Here is an 11,659-nt window from a genome sequence, read left to right as displayed (position 1 = left end):
ATGTCTGTAACATCAGTATGTAACGAACCCAAATAGTATTATCAATATAGATATTTGTTTGATCAATCTTTGTGTTATAAATCAATCCTTTATATCAGTTTTATCAAGAATATAGACAAAAGAAGCAACTATAACAGTTAGGTATCTACTGATAAAAGCGTCGGCTAAGAAAGCTCCGACTAGGGGAAGAAGCAACGCGGTTCCGTACCAGATGTTGACATTCTCTGCCGATGTTTCCATCGATTTCCCCAACCATCCAGTCAAGTAGGTGATCAGATTCGAACGCACTCCATAATATGCAAATCTCTCTGCCACTTCAACAACTGCATATAACACTAATAAAATGTTGAAAAAGTTATGCTAAAGACTAATGCGATCGAGTGTATTTTTTACCTATGATATTGAAACATGCAGATCACCAGCAGCCGGATCTGGACCTGAGGACTGGATGGCTTTTGTAGTCAACGGCGCCGTTTACGAATTTGTTGCCATCCATGACAATGTTACGTACGATCACAGTCTAATTAAAGGAAACTTTAATTTGATAACAAACCAGAATATGATCATTTAACTAATGCATGCTTATACTCCACTTGCTCACATTTAATCTACAAATGGGATTGCGGGCCTCTTCAGGTTGCTGAATTTAAGACATCTTACAAGTGTTTAAGATGTCTAGAAAAGGCTTTAGACGGTTTGGTGTATTCTAGACCAAGTGTGTACGTAGTCTGATCATTTTAAGAACACTCATCATATTCCAATTATCATTCATCTACTTCTGTTTCTCTTTCCAACCTCAAAATAAATTCATTATTAACATCTCTAAAATTTAAAAATGCATTTTGATTTGTACCACAAACATTATTGTTTGTACCTAACGAAAAGGAAATACTTCAAAAACAAAAAAAGAATATAGAGATAGGGTATGAGATGTTGGAGGTATTTATAGAATAAAAATATATATTTATAGAATTATATATTTTAAATATGTTAGAGATCGAGACGAATCGCAAATTGGATGTGAATGTTCAAACCAGCTCAATCCAAACTGAAATCTTCAAACCCTTTGCGTCAGTGTGGTATTATTATCTTTTTATCATCATTTCGCCCCTGAGACTAACTTAACTATGTTAGACTTTTTGTTAGTTTATATGAAATGACCAAAATGTCCTACTTAATAAAAAGAAATAGTACGTGACCTGCGTTTCGCGGCACGTTCTTAAGAATTAAATTAACACAACGTCTAACCCGGCTTGTTTTAAACACTGATGATACTTGTGTATTATTATTTTAATAATAGTGAACTTTGGTTTTGGTCCCTGTAGTTTCTTAAAGCTATCAATTTTAGTCCAAAGTTTATTTTAAGGTTTTATGGTGCAATACATTCATTTTACTACCATTTTTAGTCCACCCCGTTAACTCCATCCACCCAACCATTAATACAGTTGTGAGAGACTTTTTTGTATTATTCACATACTTTAGATCAAAACCTGAAGAGAAAATATATATTTCCTTAATTAATTGAACGTGGAATTTCAAATCATTCCAACCCTAAACAGCCGATGCTTCAACAGTTCCATCGGTTGAATAAATTCGTCATTAACGGTTTACATCCATCATTAGTTCACAACAAATAATCACCACTTACAACATAACTAAGCAACTACCATAATACCTATTACAAAAGTTAGCACACTCATACTTAAAACTAGCTAGACAAAGACAAAGGGTACAAAAACAACACATCAGTTGCCTCTTTCTCCATTATAAACATAAAATTTTGAAGCACATATAAACATCATAAATGCGCCTACACCGATTCCAGCAAGAAGGTAATAAAAGTGATCGATATGCCCTTGATTCAAGTTATCAGATATCCAACCATCTTGTCCGTTTTCGCCTGTCGTTTTCTCAACGATTGAGATTATAAAACTACTTAGAAAGCTACCAATTCCCATAACACTGAGGTAAAGGGCTAAACCTATACTTTTTAAATCACTCGGCATTTGGTCATAAAAGAATTCTTGCATACCCACAACTGTAAATACATTATCCGCTCCTGCCAACAAATATTGAGGTATTAACCACCATATCTTCATCAGGACCGTCGCACTCCGATCGTCCACTAATCCATACTCACGAGCCGTTTTGAGTCTTTTTGACTCAACGACTGCTGCAACAACCATTGTAAAAGTAGATAGGAAGATCCATGTTCCAATTCTTTGAAGCATTGTTATGCCAGAAGGTATGCTTGTAACAGTTCTGGTTACAGGAACTAAAATGGTGTCATAGATGGGAATGAGGATTAAAGCCGAGAGGCCGATGAAAGATTGTAGTGTGGCGGGTGGAATCTTAAAGGTTGACCCGATTGACCGGTCCATGGTGGCTCCTTGTTTGGTGAAGAATGTGGAAGTTTGAGAAAATACAATTCCATACCCTAAACAACTAAACCATATTGGAATTAGTCTAAGAACCGCCTTGGCTTCTTCCACATCATCAGCACTACAAACGGGTCCATCTTCGCCAGAGGAAACCAAAGCTTTGTTTAGGAATCTGCCATTAACCCAATATCAACACGACATTAGAAACTTATCCAACGACATATAACTATGGACGATTCGCTCTATTACCTGAATTGTTGAGAATCTTGATGAGGGATTCTTCCAGAAGCTCCCACTTCTGGAGAGATTTCTAACAATTTGACTCTCCGATTCCGAGCTGCGGTAACAAACACATGGCCGATTCGTGCAAATGCGTTTTTCCCTTGGGTTTTCTCACCAAACCGATAAGTCATGGTTCCAAACAAGAATATTAAAAGTGCAAAACCCATGATGACACAAGGAATCCCATATCCAAGACCCCAACTAAGTTTGTCTTGAATGCAACTAACAACAAAGATCCCAACTCTGGGCCCCGCACACAATCCAAAAAACCACCAGTTAAAGAATGATCTTTTGGATTTGAGTTCTTGTGGGTCTTCTGCATCAAACTGGTCAGCCCCAAAAGCTTGCACACAGGGCTTGTGCCCACCTTGAGCAAATGCCACAAGATATAAAGATATGAAAAAGACGATCACTTGAATCTTTGGAGAGCATGATGAGCCATCAGTGGCGTGTTTACAGTTAGATGGAATCCAAGTTGAGAAAGCCAGACATGCAAGTGCCTGTTTCAATACGATTTGCTTAATATATATAGATATGGTGGTGATCTTTCAAATTTCATAGTGAAAATTCAAGGAAGACAAACCAAATATTTCATATATTCTTTTATATCGAAATATGTTAAAAATTATGAAGACTCATTTTTATAATTCAGTACAGCAAACATATATTTGGTAAAATGTTTTAATTATTAGTTGTTTTGTTTTGTGAAAGTTTGGAAAATGGTGTGCAGATGTAAACATTTGAAAAGTATATGTTAGCTAGCTGTTTATACAGATCTAGTCTTAAGATCAACTTCTATTTATGTTCTTAAGTGTTCTTTGTATGTTCGTACGTATCATTTTATTTTGATGAGAGAAATGTTGAATCTGTATAATCAATTTGGGGTTTAATAAAATTGATTTGGGTATTTTGTTTCTAAATCCTTGGTTGCTGACAAAATAAAAGGAAAACGGGCAACAGACCAGAATATAGAGCAGAGAAGCAATGATAACAGTTAGGTATCGACCGAGGAAAGCGTCGGCGATGAAAGCTCCGACTAAGGGAAGAAGCAACGCCGTTCCGGACCAGATGTTGACGTTCTCTGCGGCTGGTGCCATCGATTGCCCCAATGGTCCGGTCAAGTAGGTGATCAGATTTGAACTAATTCCATAATATGCAAATCTCTCTGCCACTTCAACACCTGCATGCAAAGAACATTAACATGTTGAAAAGATCATGCTAAAGTACGTGAGTATGTTTTTTAGAGGTTTAATCTTTAATGTTACCAATGATGAAACATGCAGATCGCCAGCAACCGGATTTGGACCTGAGGACTGGACGGCCTTTGTGGTCAACGGCGCCGTTTACGAATTTGTTGGTGTCGTCGCTGATGTCGTTCTGATCCATGTCAATGTTACGATCGCTGTACGTCTAAAAATAAAAGCTTTAATTTGATCACTCAGAATATTATCTTTCAACTAATGCATGCCCATACTCCACTTGCTCACTTAACACCATTAGTGTCACTGTCATTTTAAACGTGTCAAACTGCATTTAATCTACAAATGGGATTGCGGGCCTCTTCACTTACTGAATTTAGGACATCTTACAAGTGTTCGATGTATAAAAGAGGCTTTAGACGGTGTGGTGTAAAGTAGGTAAATTATATATATATATATCATAGGTTCGGTTTTGTGTATATATATTATTATGTAGATATTCCATTATCTATCTTCGTCTCAATTTATTTAACTAAGTATTTATCTATTTCTATTCTCTTGAGAGTAGATTCATTATTCACGTATCTAAAATTTGTATATGCATTTTGATTTGTATTACGAGCATAAACTTAAGAACTCATTTTGATTTAAAAGAATAAAGGTTTTTACTTGATGAATAACTATAATTATATTCATAATTTTGTTGATTAGCCGACTAGAATTGCGGTAGCTTGTCGGAAATCCATAGCCTTTATTTGATCCAGGTGCATGGGTGGTAGGCGATGGTAGCAACGCGCCGGGAGAGGTGGCTGGTGGGCGGTGGTGGTTGGTGGCATCGATGATTGGTGGAGGCGGTGGTGGACGTTAATGGTGGTTAGCGATGTCGATGGTGGTGGTGATGGGAGGGCAGTGGCGGCATCGGTGGTTGGAGGGTGGTGGAGATGATAAATTTTATAGGGAGAGATAGAAAATGGAATGGAATGCTCTAATCAATTCAATCCAAAATTTGAAACCTTCAAACCCTTTTGTCAATATAGTTTTCTATTTTGTCATTTAATTTCTGAGACTAACTATGTTAGAGCCTCTCTAACATAACACACACGTCCTTGTTTCAAACCGATACCTCAAACATCATTGGTCATCACCTATTGTTCCGTTTATTTAGTCCATATCAATTTATATCGTTTATAACAATTTATTTATATTAATTTGAACATATTATATAAATTAAATAATTAAAAAACACATGATAAGCTATAAGAATTACTAGAAATAAAACACTGTTTTAAAATTAAATTTAAAACATACAACATTTAAAAAAAACACACCTAAAAATAAAAATTTAAAACACGACATTTAATTAAAAAATAAAACATATATGCAAACCTAAATAATAACTAAACTAGGTCATGGCGTTTTCTTATCATCTTTCCCATTAAAAGAATTTGGTAGTGTTCATTTTTAAAAAACTAAGACATTAGACTAATGAACGTATCTATGGTTTCCTCTCGTTTGTCCATGTAATGATTCATCTGTTACTTGATTCATGGGTAATGATTCCTCTCATTTATCCATCTTGACATGCTTTGTGTGTTGATGATGAACATGAATTCAGTTAAACAGACAGAAAAAGCTTTGTCACACTAAATAATAGTAGCCTTACCACACGTAATTCAACAAGTAAATTTTTTAACCAGCTAGCTTCGGAAACGATATTAACCACACCCTTATACTTAGGTTCAGCACTAGACCGAGAGATAGTGTGGTTTTATTTAGATGACCTAAAGATCAACTTGTCACTAAGATATCCACAATATCCAAATGTGGTTTGCAAGGATTTCCACATCCCTCGATCGACCTCGAAGTAGCTTTTGAAAGAATGACTTGGCGATGCTCTAATGCGGAGGTCATAGCCAATAGCGCCTTGAATGTAACAAAGAATGTTCTTAAAAAAAAGAAAAGAAAAGAAAAAAGAAATCTCCATGGCATTAAGCTCTATATATATTTTGAATAGCGACTATTTGGTTTACCAGCTCATCCTCGTGTTCCTTGGATCGGTTGTTAGTGTCACGTATATACTTCAAGATGGTGACATATTTTATTCACAACTAAGAATGTTGTTATCATCTCGTATACACTAGGCTCCCCATCTGGATGTGTTGAGTCGTTTTCCTCTCCTACACTTTGAAATGTGATTTGCTTAATTCTTTGATCAAATAGTGAAGCACATTGTTATTTTTGTTCCTCCAATCGAAGTTTGGATGGTATCTCTAGCCTAGTATTTACGTGTGACTATATGGATTGTTCACATACTCAGCAGATTAAGCTATCGGATTCATAACTCACACATGATAGTTACTTTGTTCACCTGCATACTATCGACTTTGTTGGCCATGGCCTTGAATATTGCATCCAACTTTGCAGAAAGAGCAGTAACTCATCTATATAGTCGACTCCTTTTCTTTATAATCTATGCCTCACAACATGTTGTAGATAGTTGTGTAAGGATAACTCTTTGAGTAGCTCGTAAGCATCCTATAGGGTGTCTATTAGAGTAGAGATCTTCCGAAGGATGCACCAGTGGTCGTGCATATATACGACTTAAAACCATCATAGAAAGTTAGGAGTTTGAGCCATTGTTACAATTCATGGTGTGGATAGCTTCTGATATTTTAGTTGTTTTTTTTTGGTAATATATGTGTTTGTTTTTAATTTGTATATTATATTATGTTGTGTATTATAATTAATATTGTGCACCGTTTCTAATTTAAGTCTATATAATATATTTTTAATAATTGTTATAATAAGTATTATATTAAATATTTATTAGAAAAATGATATGGCATAATAGAACCTAGGCTGTTTGGTTCATTCAGATCTGAATGAGTCAGATCTGAATGAGTCTCTGTTTCATTCAGCAATAACAATAAGTCTGAATGATTCAGACCTAATTTTAACCATTCAGATGTTTTTCTGTTTGAAACAAAACAGTCTGAAGTCTGAATGAATCAGATGTTTACATCTGAATGGTTCCATTCAGATGTAAACAAACAGTCCCATAGTAAACTCACACCGACACCGTATAAAGTGTAGACCATACTACCACAACCGTTGTTCTTTTATAGCATAAAATTAAACAACAAGAAGGTTATTATCATTGATTGTCTAGCACCATCAACTTTAGTTTAAACAAAACCACACGCGTTGTTATCATACTACTTTAACAATAATAATAAATTGAAACCGTGAAATCATAATGCATAATCTACCTACTTTACACCCCACACTTGTCTCTTTTACCCGTTACATCTAAGACTTAAATGATGAGTTTAAAATCAGTATACTAAAGTGGGCAAAAGGGCCATTACTCTCGTCTGTAGATAAAATGTAGCTGGACACGTTTACAATTGGTCATAACAAGTACGTGTGGGGTTTATATACTAACACGATGGTGACATGGATCAGACTAGAAAGAAAATATATAAATAAAATATCCACATGATTTGATGTTGTTGAATGACCAGATAAATAAAAAGTTTTTTTGACATTGACATGGAGATGGAGGACCACAACGTCAGCAACTTGGTCAACGGTGTCTTTGACTACAAAGGCCGTCCAGTCCTCCGATCCAAGTCCGGCTGCTGGCGATCTGCCTATTTCATCATCGGTAACGACGTTAATTAGAATAAAACTTACCTTACCTTGTAGTTTAGCATAATATATATATATGTGCAATGCAGGTGTTGAAGTGACGGAGAGATTTGCATATTATGGAATTAGTTCAAATCTGATCACCTACTTGACCGGACCCTTGGGGCAGTCCACGGCAACAGCGGCCGAGAACGTCAACGTCTGGTCCGGTTGGAGCTTTCATCGCCGACGCCTTCCTCGGTCGATACCTCACTGTTACCATTGCTTCTCTGCTCTATATTCTGGTTAATTTGCATCTAATTTCCATATACCAATTTTGATTCATCACCACATTAGTATTACTACTTACTTGTCTGATTATTATTATTATTATTATTATTATCATCATCATTATTAATTAGGAGATATGATTAGATTACATTTCTTTCTAACTATCGTCATTACCAATTTATAGGGATTAATTAGACTGGAATTTTAATTTTTCAAAATTATATGTATAGGGTTTGGATCAAATACAAATTAAATTTAACGTGATAAGTAGTGTAACATAGTGTATTTACATTACGATTTACACTACTTGTAAATATAATACAGATACACTACTTGATTCTCACGTTAACTTTCCCCTATATGCATATATACAAACTTTTGTATATGTTTTTTCAATGTGTCATTTTTCAAATACTTCAAATATTTTGAGCAATTTTGACCGATTTTCTAAGGTACCAATTTCAGGGGACGATCAGGTGAAATCGAATCGGTAGCCCTCTGATTTCACATAAACGCAATTTTCACAACACTGCTTTTAACAGATGATTAATAATGCAAAATACCTTATGGTGTTTTTTAATATCTTACAAAACAAATTATGAACTGCAGGCACTTGCAATGCTGACCTTTTCGACTTTGATTCCATCCGACTGTGTAAACGCCATTGATGACTCGCCATGCTCTCCAAAGATTCAAGTGATCGTCTTTTTCATATCTTTATATCTTGTGGCATTTGCTCAAGGTGGACACAAGCCCTGTGTGCAAGCTTTTGGGCTGACCAGTTTGATTCAAATGATCCGGAAGAACTCATATCCAAAAGCTCATTCTTCAACTGGTGGTATTTTGGATTGTGTGCAGGGCCTACGGTTGGGATCTTTGTACTAAGTTACATTCAAGATAACCTTAGTTGGGGTCTTGGATTTGGGATTCCTTGTGTATTCATGGGTTTTACCCTCATAGTATTCTTGTTTGGTACCACGACTTATCGGTTTCGCGAGAAAACTGAAGAAATAGACGCGTTTGCAAGAATCAGCAGAGTGTTTGTTACAGCTGCTCGGAACCGGACATTAGCAATATCTGCAGAAGAGGAAGCATCTGGAAGAATGCATAATCAAGATTCTCAAGGATTCAGGTAATAAGGTTTATTCATCAAGATTCGAGTTGGAAAAACAGACGGGTCGCGCAAGTTAGGTAATGGGTCAAAAGTGAAAAGTTCTTTTGACCAGTTAAAACGGATTAATTGTGAAAAGAATAAAAAACATTCAGGGTCAAACGGGTGTTCCGGCCAACCGCGAATATGCGTGTTGTGTTCGGGTTCACATGTTTGACACAATTTTTGGGTTCTGGTCATGTTTAGGTTCGTATCGGGCTGAACCCGCTACCTGCAAATTCGGGCCGTTTAACACCCATACTTTCCTGCAAACTTGGTCCGTTTAACACCCATACATTCGACCCATTCAAGTCCTATGACCTGTTTCTTGTTACTTGTTAGGTTTATATATTATTAATTTTACTTTTCGACCTGTTAACTATAATAAAAAAACCCAATCTGCACATTCTTTGGTTTCCCCAAACTATATAACTACTGTTAAGGTGGGATATATTAATCATGTTGGATATAACTATTATGACATTTAGTTGGTAAAAAGATTGTTTATATTTATTTATTGTATTGATTTTGGAAATTGCTTTAATTAAATATAAGTACATAAACTTACGTAACGTTCAACTCGTGTTTAGTGTTTAGGTCTAATTGAGCTGGAAAAACATAATTGGGTAACGGGTGCAAAGTGTAAAGCTTTACTTTTTTTTTTACCAAAAAGTTTAAATTTGTTTTATAAATAATTAGCCATCTGTGTTAACAAACCTTTATAACACAACCATAATACTACCTTTAAAAAATACTGATTCAAAAGGTTGTATGTATTAATCGCACACTTCGGGGCGACTTTGGCCCATTCAAGTCTTTTGACCAGTTTCTTTTACTCTTTTGACTCGTTAGTCAACCCAAACTGACCTGTTCATATTATGTAGCATGGAATAAGTTTCAACTGTTTTGTTGATATTGGGTTAATGACAGATTTCTTAACAAAGCTTTGGTTTCCCCTAACGGGTCAAATGAAGATGGACCCGTTTGTAGCATTGATGAGGTGGTAGAAGCGAAAAGCGGTTCTTAGACTAATTCCAATATGGGTTAGTTGTGTTGGGTATGGAATTGTATTTGCTCAAACTTCCACATTCTTCACCAAACAAGGAGCTACAATGGACCGGTCAATCGGGTCCGCCTTTGAGATTCCACCAGCCACACTACAATCTTTCATCGGCCTCTCGGTTATCGTTCTCATTCCCATCTATGACACTATTTTAGTCCCTCTTGCTCGTGCAATTACAAATATAACCTCTGGCATAACAATGCTTCAAAGAATTGGAACTGGGATCTTTATATCTACTGTTTCAATGATTGTTGCAGCTATTGTTGAAACAAAAAGACTCAACATTGCTTGTGAGTATGGATTATTGGATGATCCGCATGCAATGGTCCCGATGAAGATATGGTGGTTATTACCTCAATATCTGTTGGCGGGAGCTGGTGATGTGTTTACAATTGTGGGTATGCAAGAATTCTTCTATGACCAAATGCCGAGTGATTTGAACAGTATAGGATTAGCACTTTATCTCAGTGTTTTGGGAATTGGTAGCTTTCTAAGCAGCTTTACAATCTCGATTGTTGAGAAAATGACGGGTGGAAACGGTCAAGGTGGTTGGATCTCAGATAACATGAATCAAGGGCATATTGATTATTTTTACTACCTTCTTGCTGGAATCAGTGCAGGGGCGTTTGTGATGTTTATATACGCTGCAAAATCTTATGTTTATAATGGATTAAGGGGCATGTAACTGACCAAAAGGTCTTGTATGATAGTTACTGAGATATGTTATAAGTCATGAATATATGTTGTGAATTGATGTTCAAAGATGCTGCAGGAGGTAAATGTAGTAATGATTGCTTAAAGTAGTGGATGCACTTTGTTTTTACCAGTGGATTTTAATCAAAACACATGTAAGGTTAAAGAATACCCTTGTGATGTTTGCTAATGATGAAATTGTGAAGATATGTTCATGTGCACTGAAACTCAAGTATGCTGCTGATTAATTAATTGTACAGCCTTACAAATGATGTATATATAAACATATCTTCTGTTCGTTGCATATACGAAATGCCTCTGGCAACTTTATGGTTTCTTCAAAGATCCATCTTCGTCTTCGTACATTTTGCCAGCGTGCTTACCATAATTTTGACAAGTTGTATTCTTGAAAAAACTTTCTGATATGGTCTCTCCAAGTCTTTCTCTGTACGTATATAAATTTTGTTACCAACTCTATGTATGAATTGTTCACAATTAAAACTTGAGTGTTCATCGGTTCGATGAATTTGGTTTATTCTGTTTAAAGGTTTTTTTCCAAATTGTGTCAAACCGAATTCGAATTTGGTTCAGTTTTCAGTATCAACAACTGATTAACCATTATAATGTTGAAATGAGTTTTCAATCATAACGTGGTTATGGAATCTTTTGGTTTTGGTGGGCCTTCTGGAATCATAAGGATAATGGCCGATTTAAAGGAAAAAATGTGGATGGCTGTCAATGTTCTAGTTATCTATATATGAGGACAGTCAATTATGCATGCAACACTTTCATGAAGTAGTTTAGACTGCAACCGGGACATTGACATGGATAACAACCACTGCGAGTCTCCACTGCTCAACAACTTTGTCCGCGCCATTGTTGACTACAAAGGTCGCCCAGTCCTCAGATCCAAATCCGGTTGTTGGCGATCTGGCATGTTTCATCATTGGTAACGTAGGCCTCTCAAAAA

The 11,659-nt window shown here is 36.0% G+C and overlaps 1 protein-coding gene and 1 pseudogene across 2 annotated transcripts; one reads left to right on the top strand and one right to left on the bottom strand.

Annotated features, from left to right (window-relative positions):
* Positions 1–1,390: 1,390 nt before the first annotated feature.
* Positions 1,391–4,119, bottom strand: LOC143624287 (protein NRT1/ PTR FAMILY 5.10-like). Its single transcript, XM_077094992.1, has 4 exons — positions 3,929–4,119; positions 3,626–3,843; positions 2,631–3,163; positions 1,391–2,553 (listed from the first exon to the last, which is right to left on the bottom strand). The coding sequence occupies exons 1-4, from the start codon at positions 4,047–4,049 to the stop codon at positions 1,746–1,748; spliced, it is 1,680 nt and encodes a 559-aa protein (XP_076951107.1). The 5' UTR covers positions 4,050–4,119; the 3' UTR covers positions 1,391–1,745.
* Positions 4,120–7,420: 3,301 nt separating this feature from the next.
* LOC143624286 (protein NRT1/ PTR FAMILY 5.10-like) lies at positions 7,421–10,860 on the top strand (annotated as a pseudogene). The gene is made up of 4 exons (XR_013152082.1): positions 7,421–7,529; positions 7,603–7,797; positions 8,393–8,915; positions 9,864–10,860. The product of XR_013152082.1 is annotated as a protein NRT1/ PTR FAMILY 5.10-like (transcript).
* Positions 10,861–11,659: the final 799 nt, after the last annotated feature.

Source organism: Bidens hawaiensis, unplaced genomic scaffold, assembly GCF_021521415.1.
Source record: "Bidens hawaiensis isolate Kalapana, Puna unplaced genomic scaffold, B.hawaiensis_p1.1 tig00003752_1, whole genome shotgun sequence".
NCBI lineage: Eukaryota > Viridiplantae > Streptophyta > Magnoliopsida > Asterales > Asteraceae > Bidens > Bidens hawaiensis.
This window is presented reverse-complemented; position numbering and strand designations above follow the sequence as displayed.

Bases quoted from the DNA above. Each gene is read 5' to 3' on its own strand.
- LOC143624287 (XM_077094992.1), bottom strand. From the start codon at position 4,049: ATGGATCAGAACGACATCAGCGACGACACCAACAAATTCGTAAACGGC. The intron at 3,844-3,928 runs GTAACATTAAAG...CTTTGCATGCAG, and splicing joins ATCTGCATGTTTCATCATTG to GTGTTGAAGTGGCAGAGAGA. The intron at 3,164-3,625 runs GTCTGTTGCCCG...GTATTGAAACAG, and splicing joins CTTCTCTGCTCTATATTCTG to GCACTTGCATGTCTGGCTTT.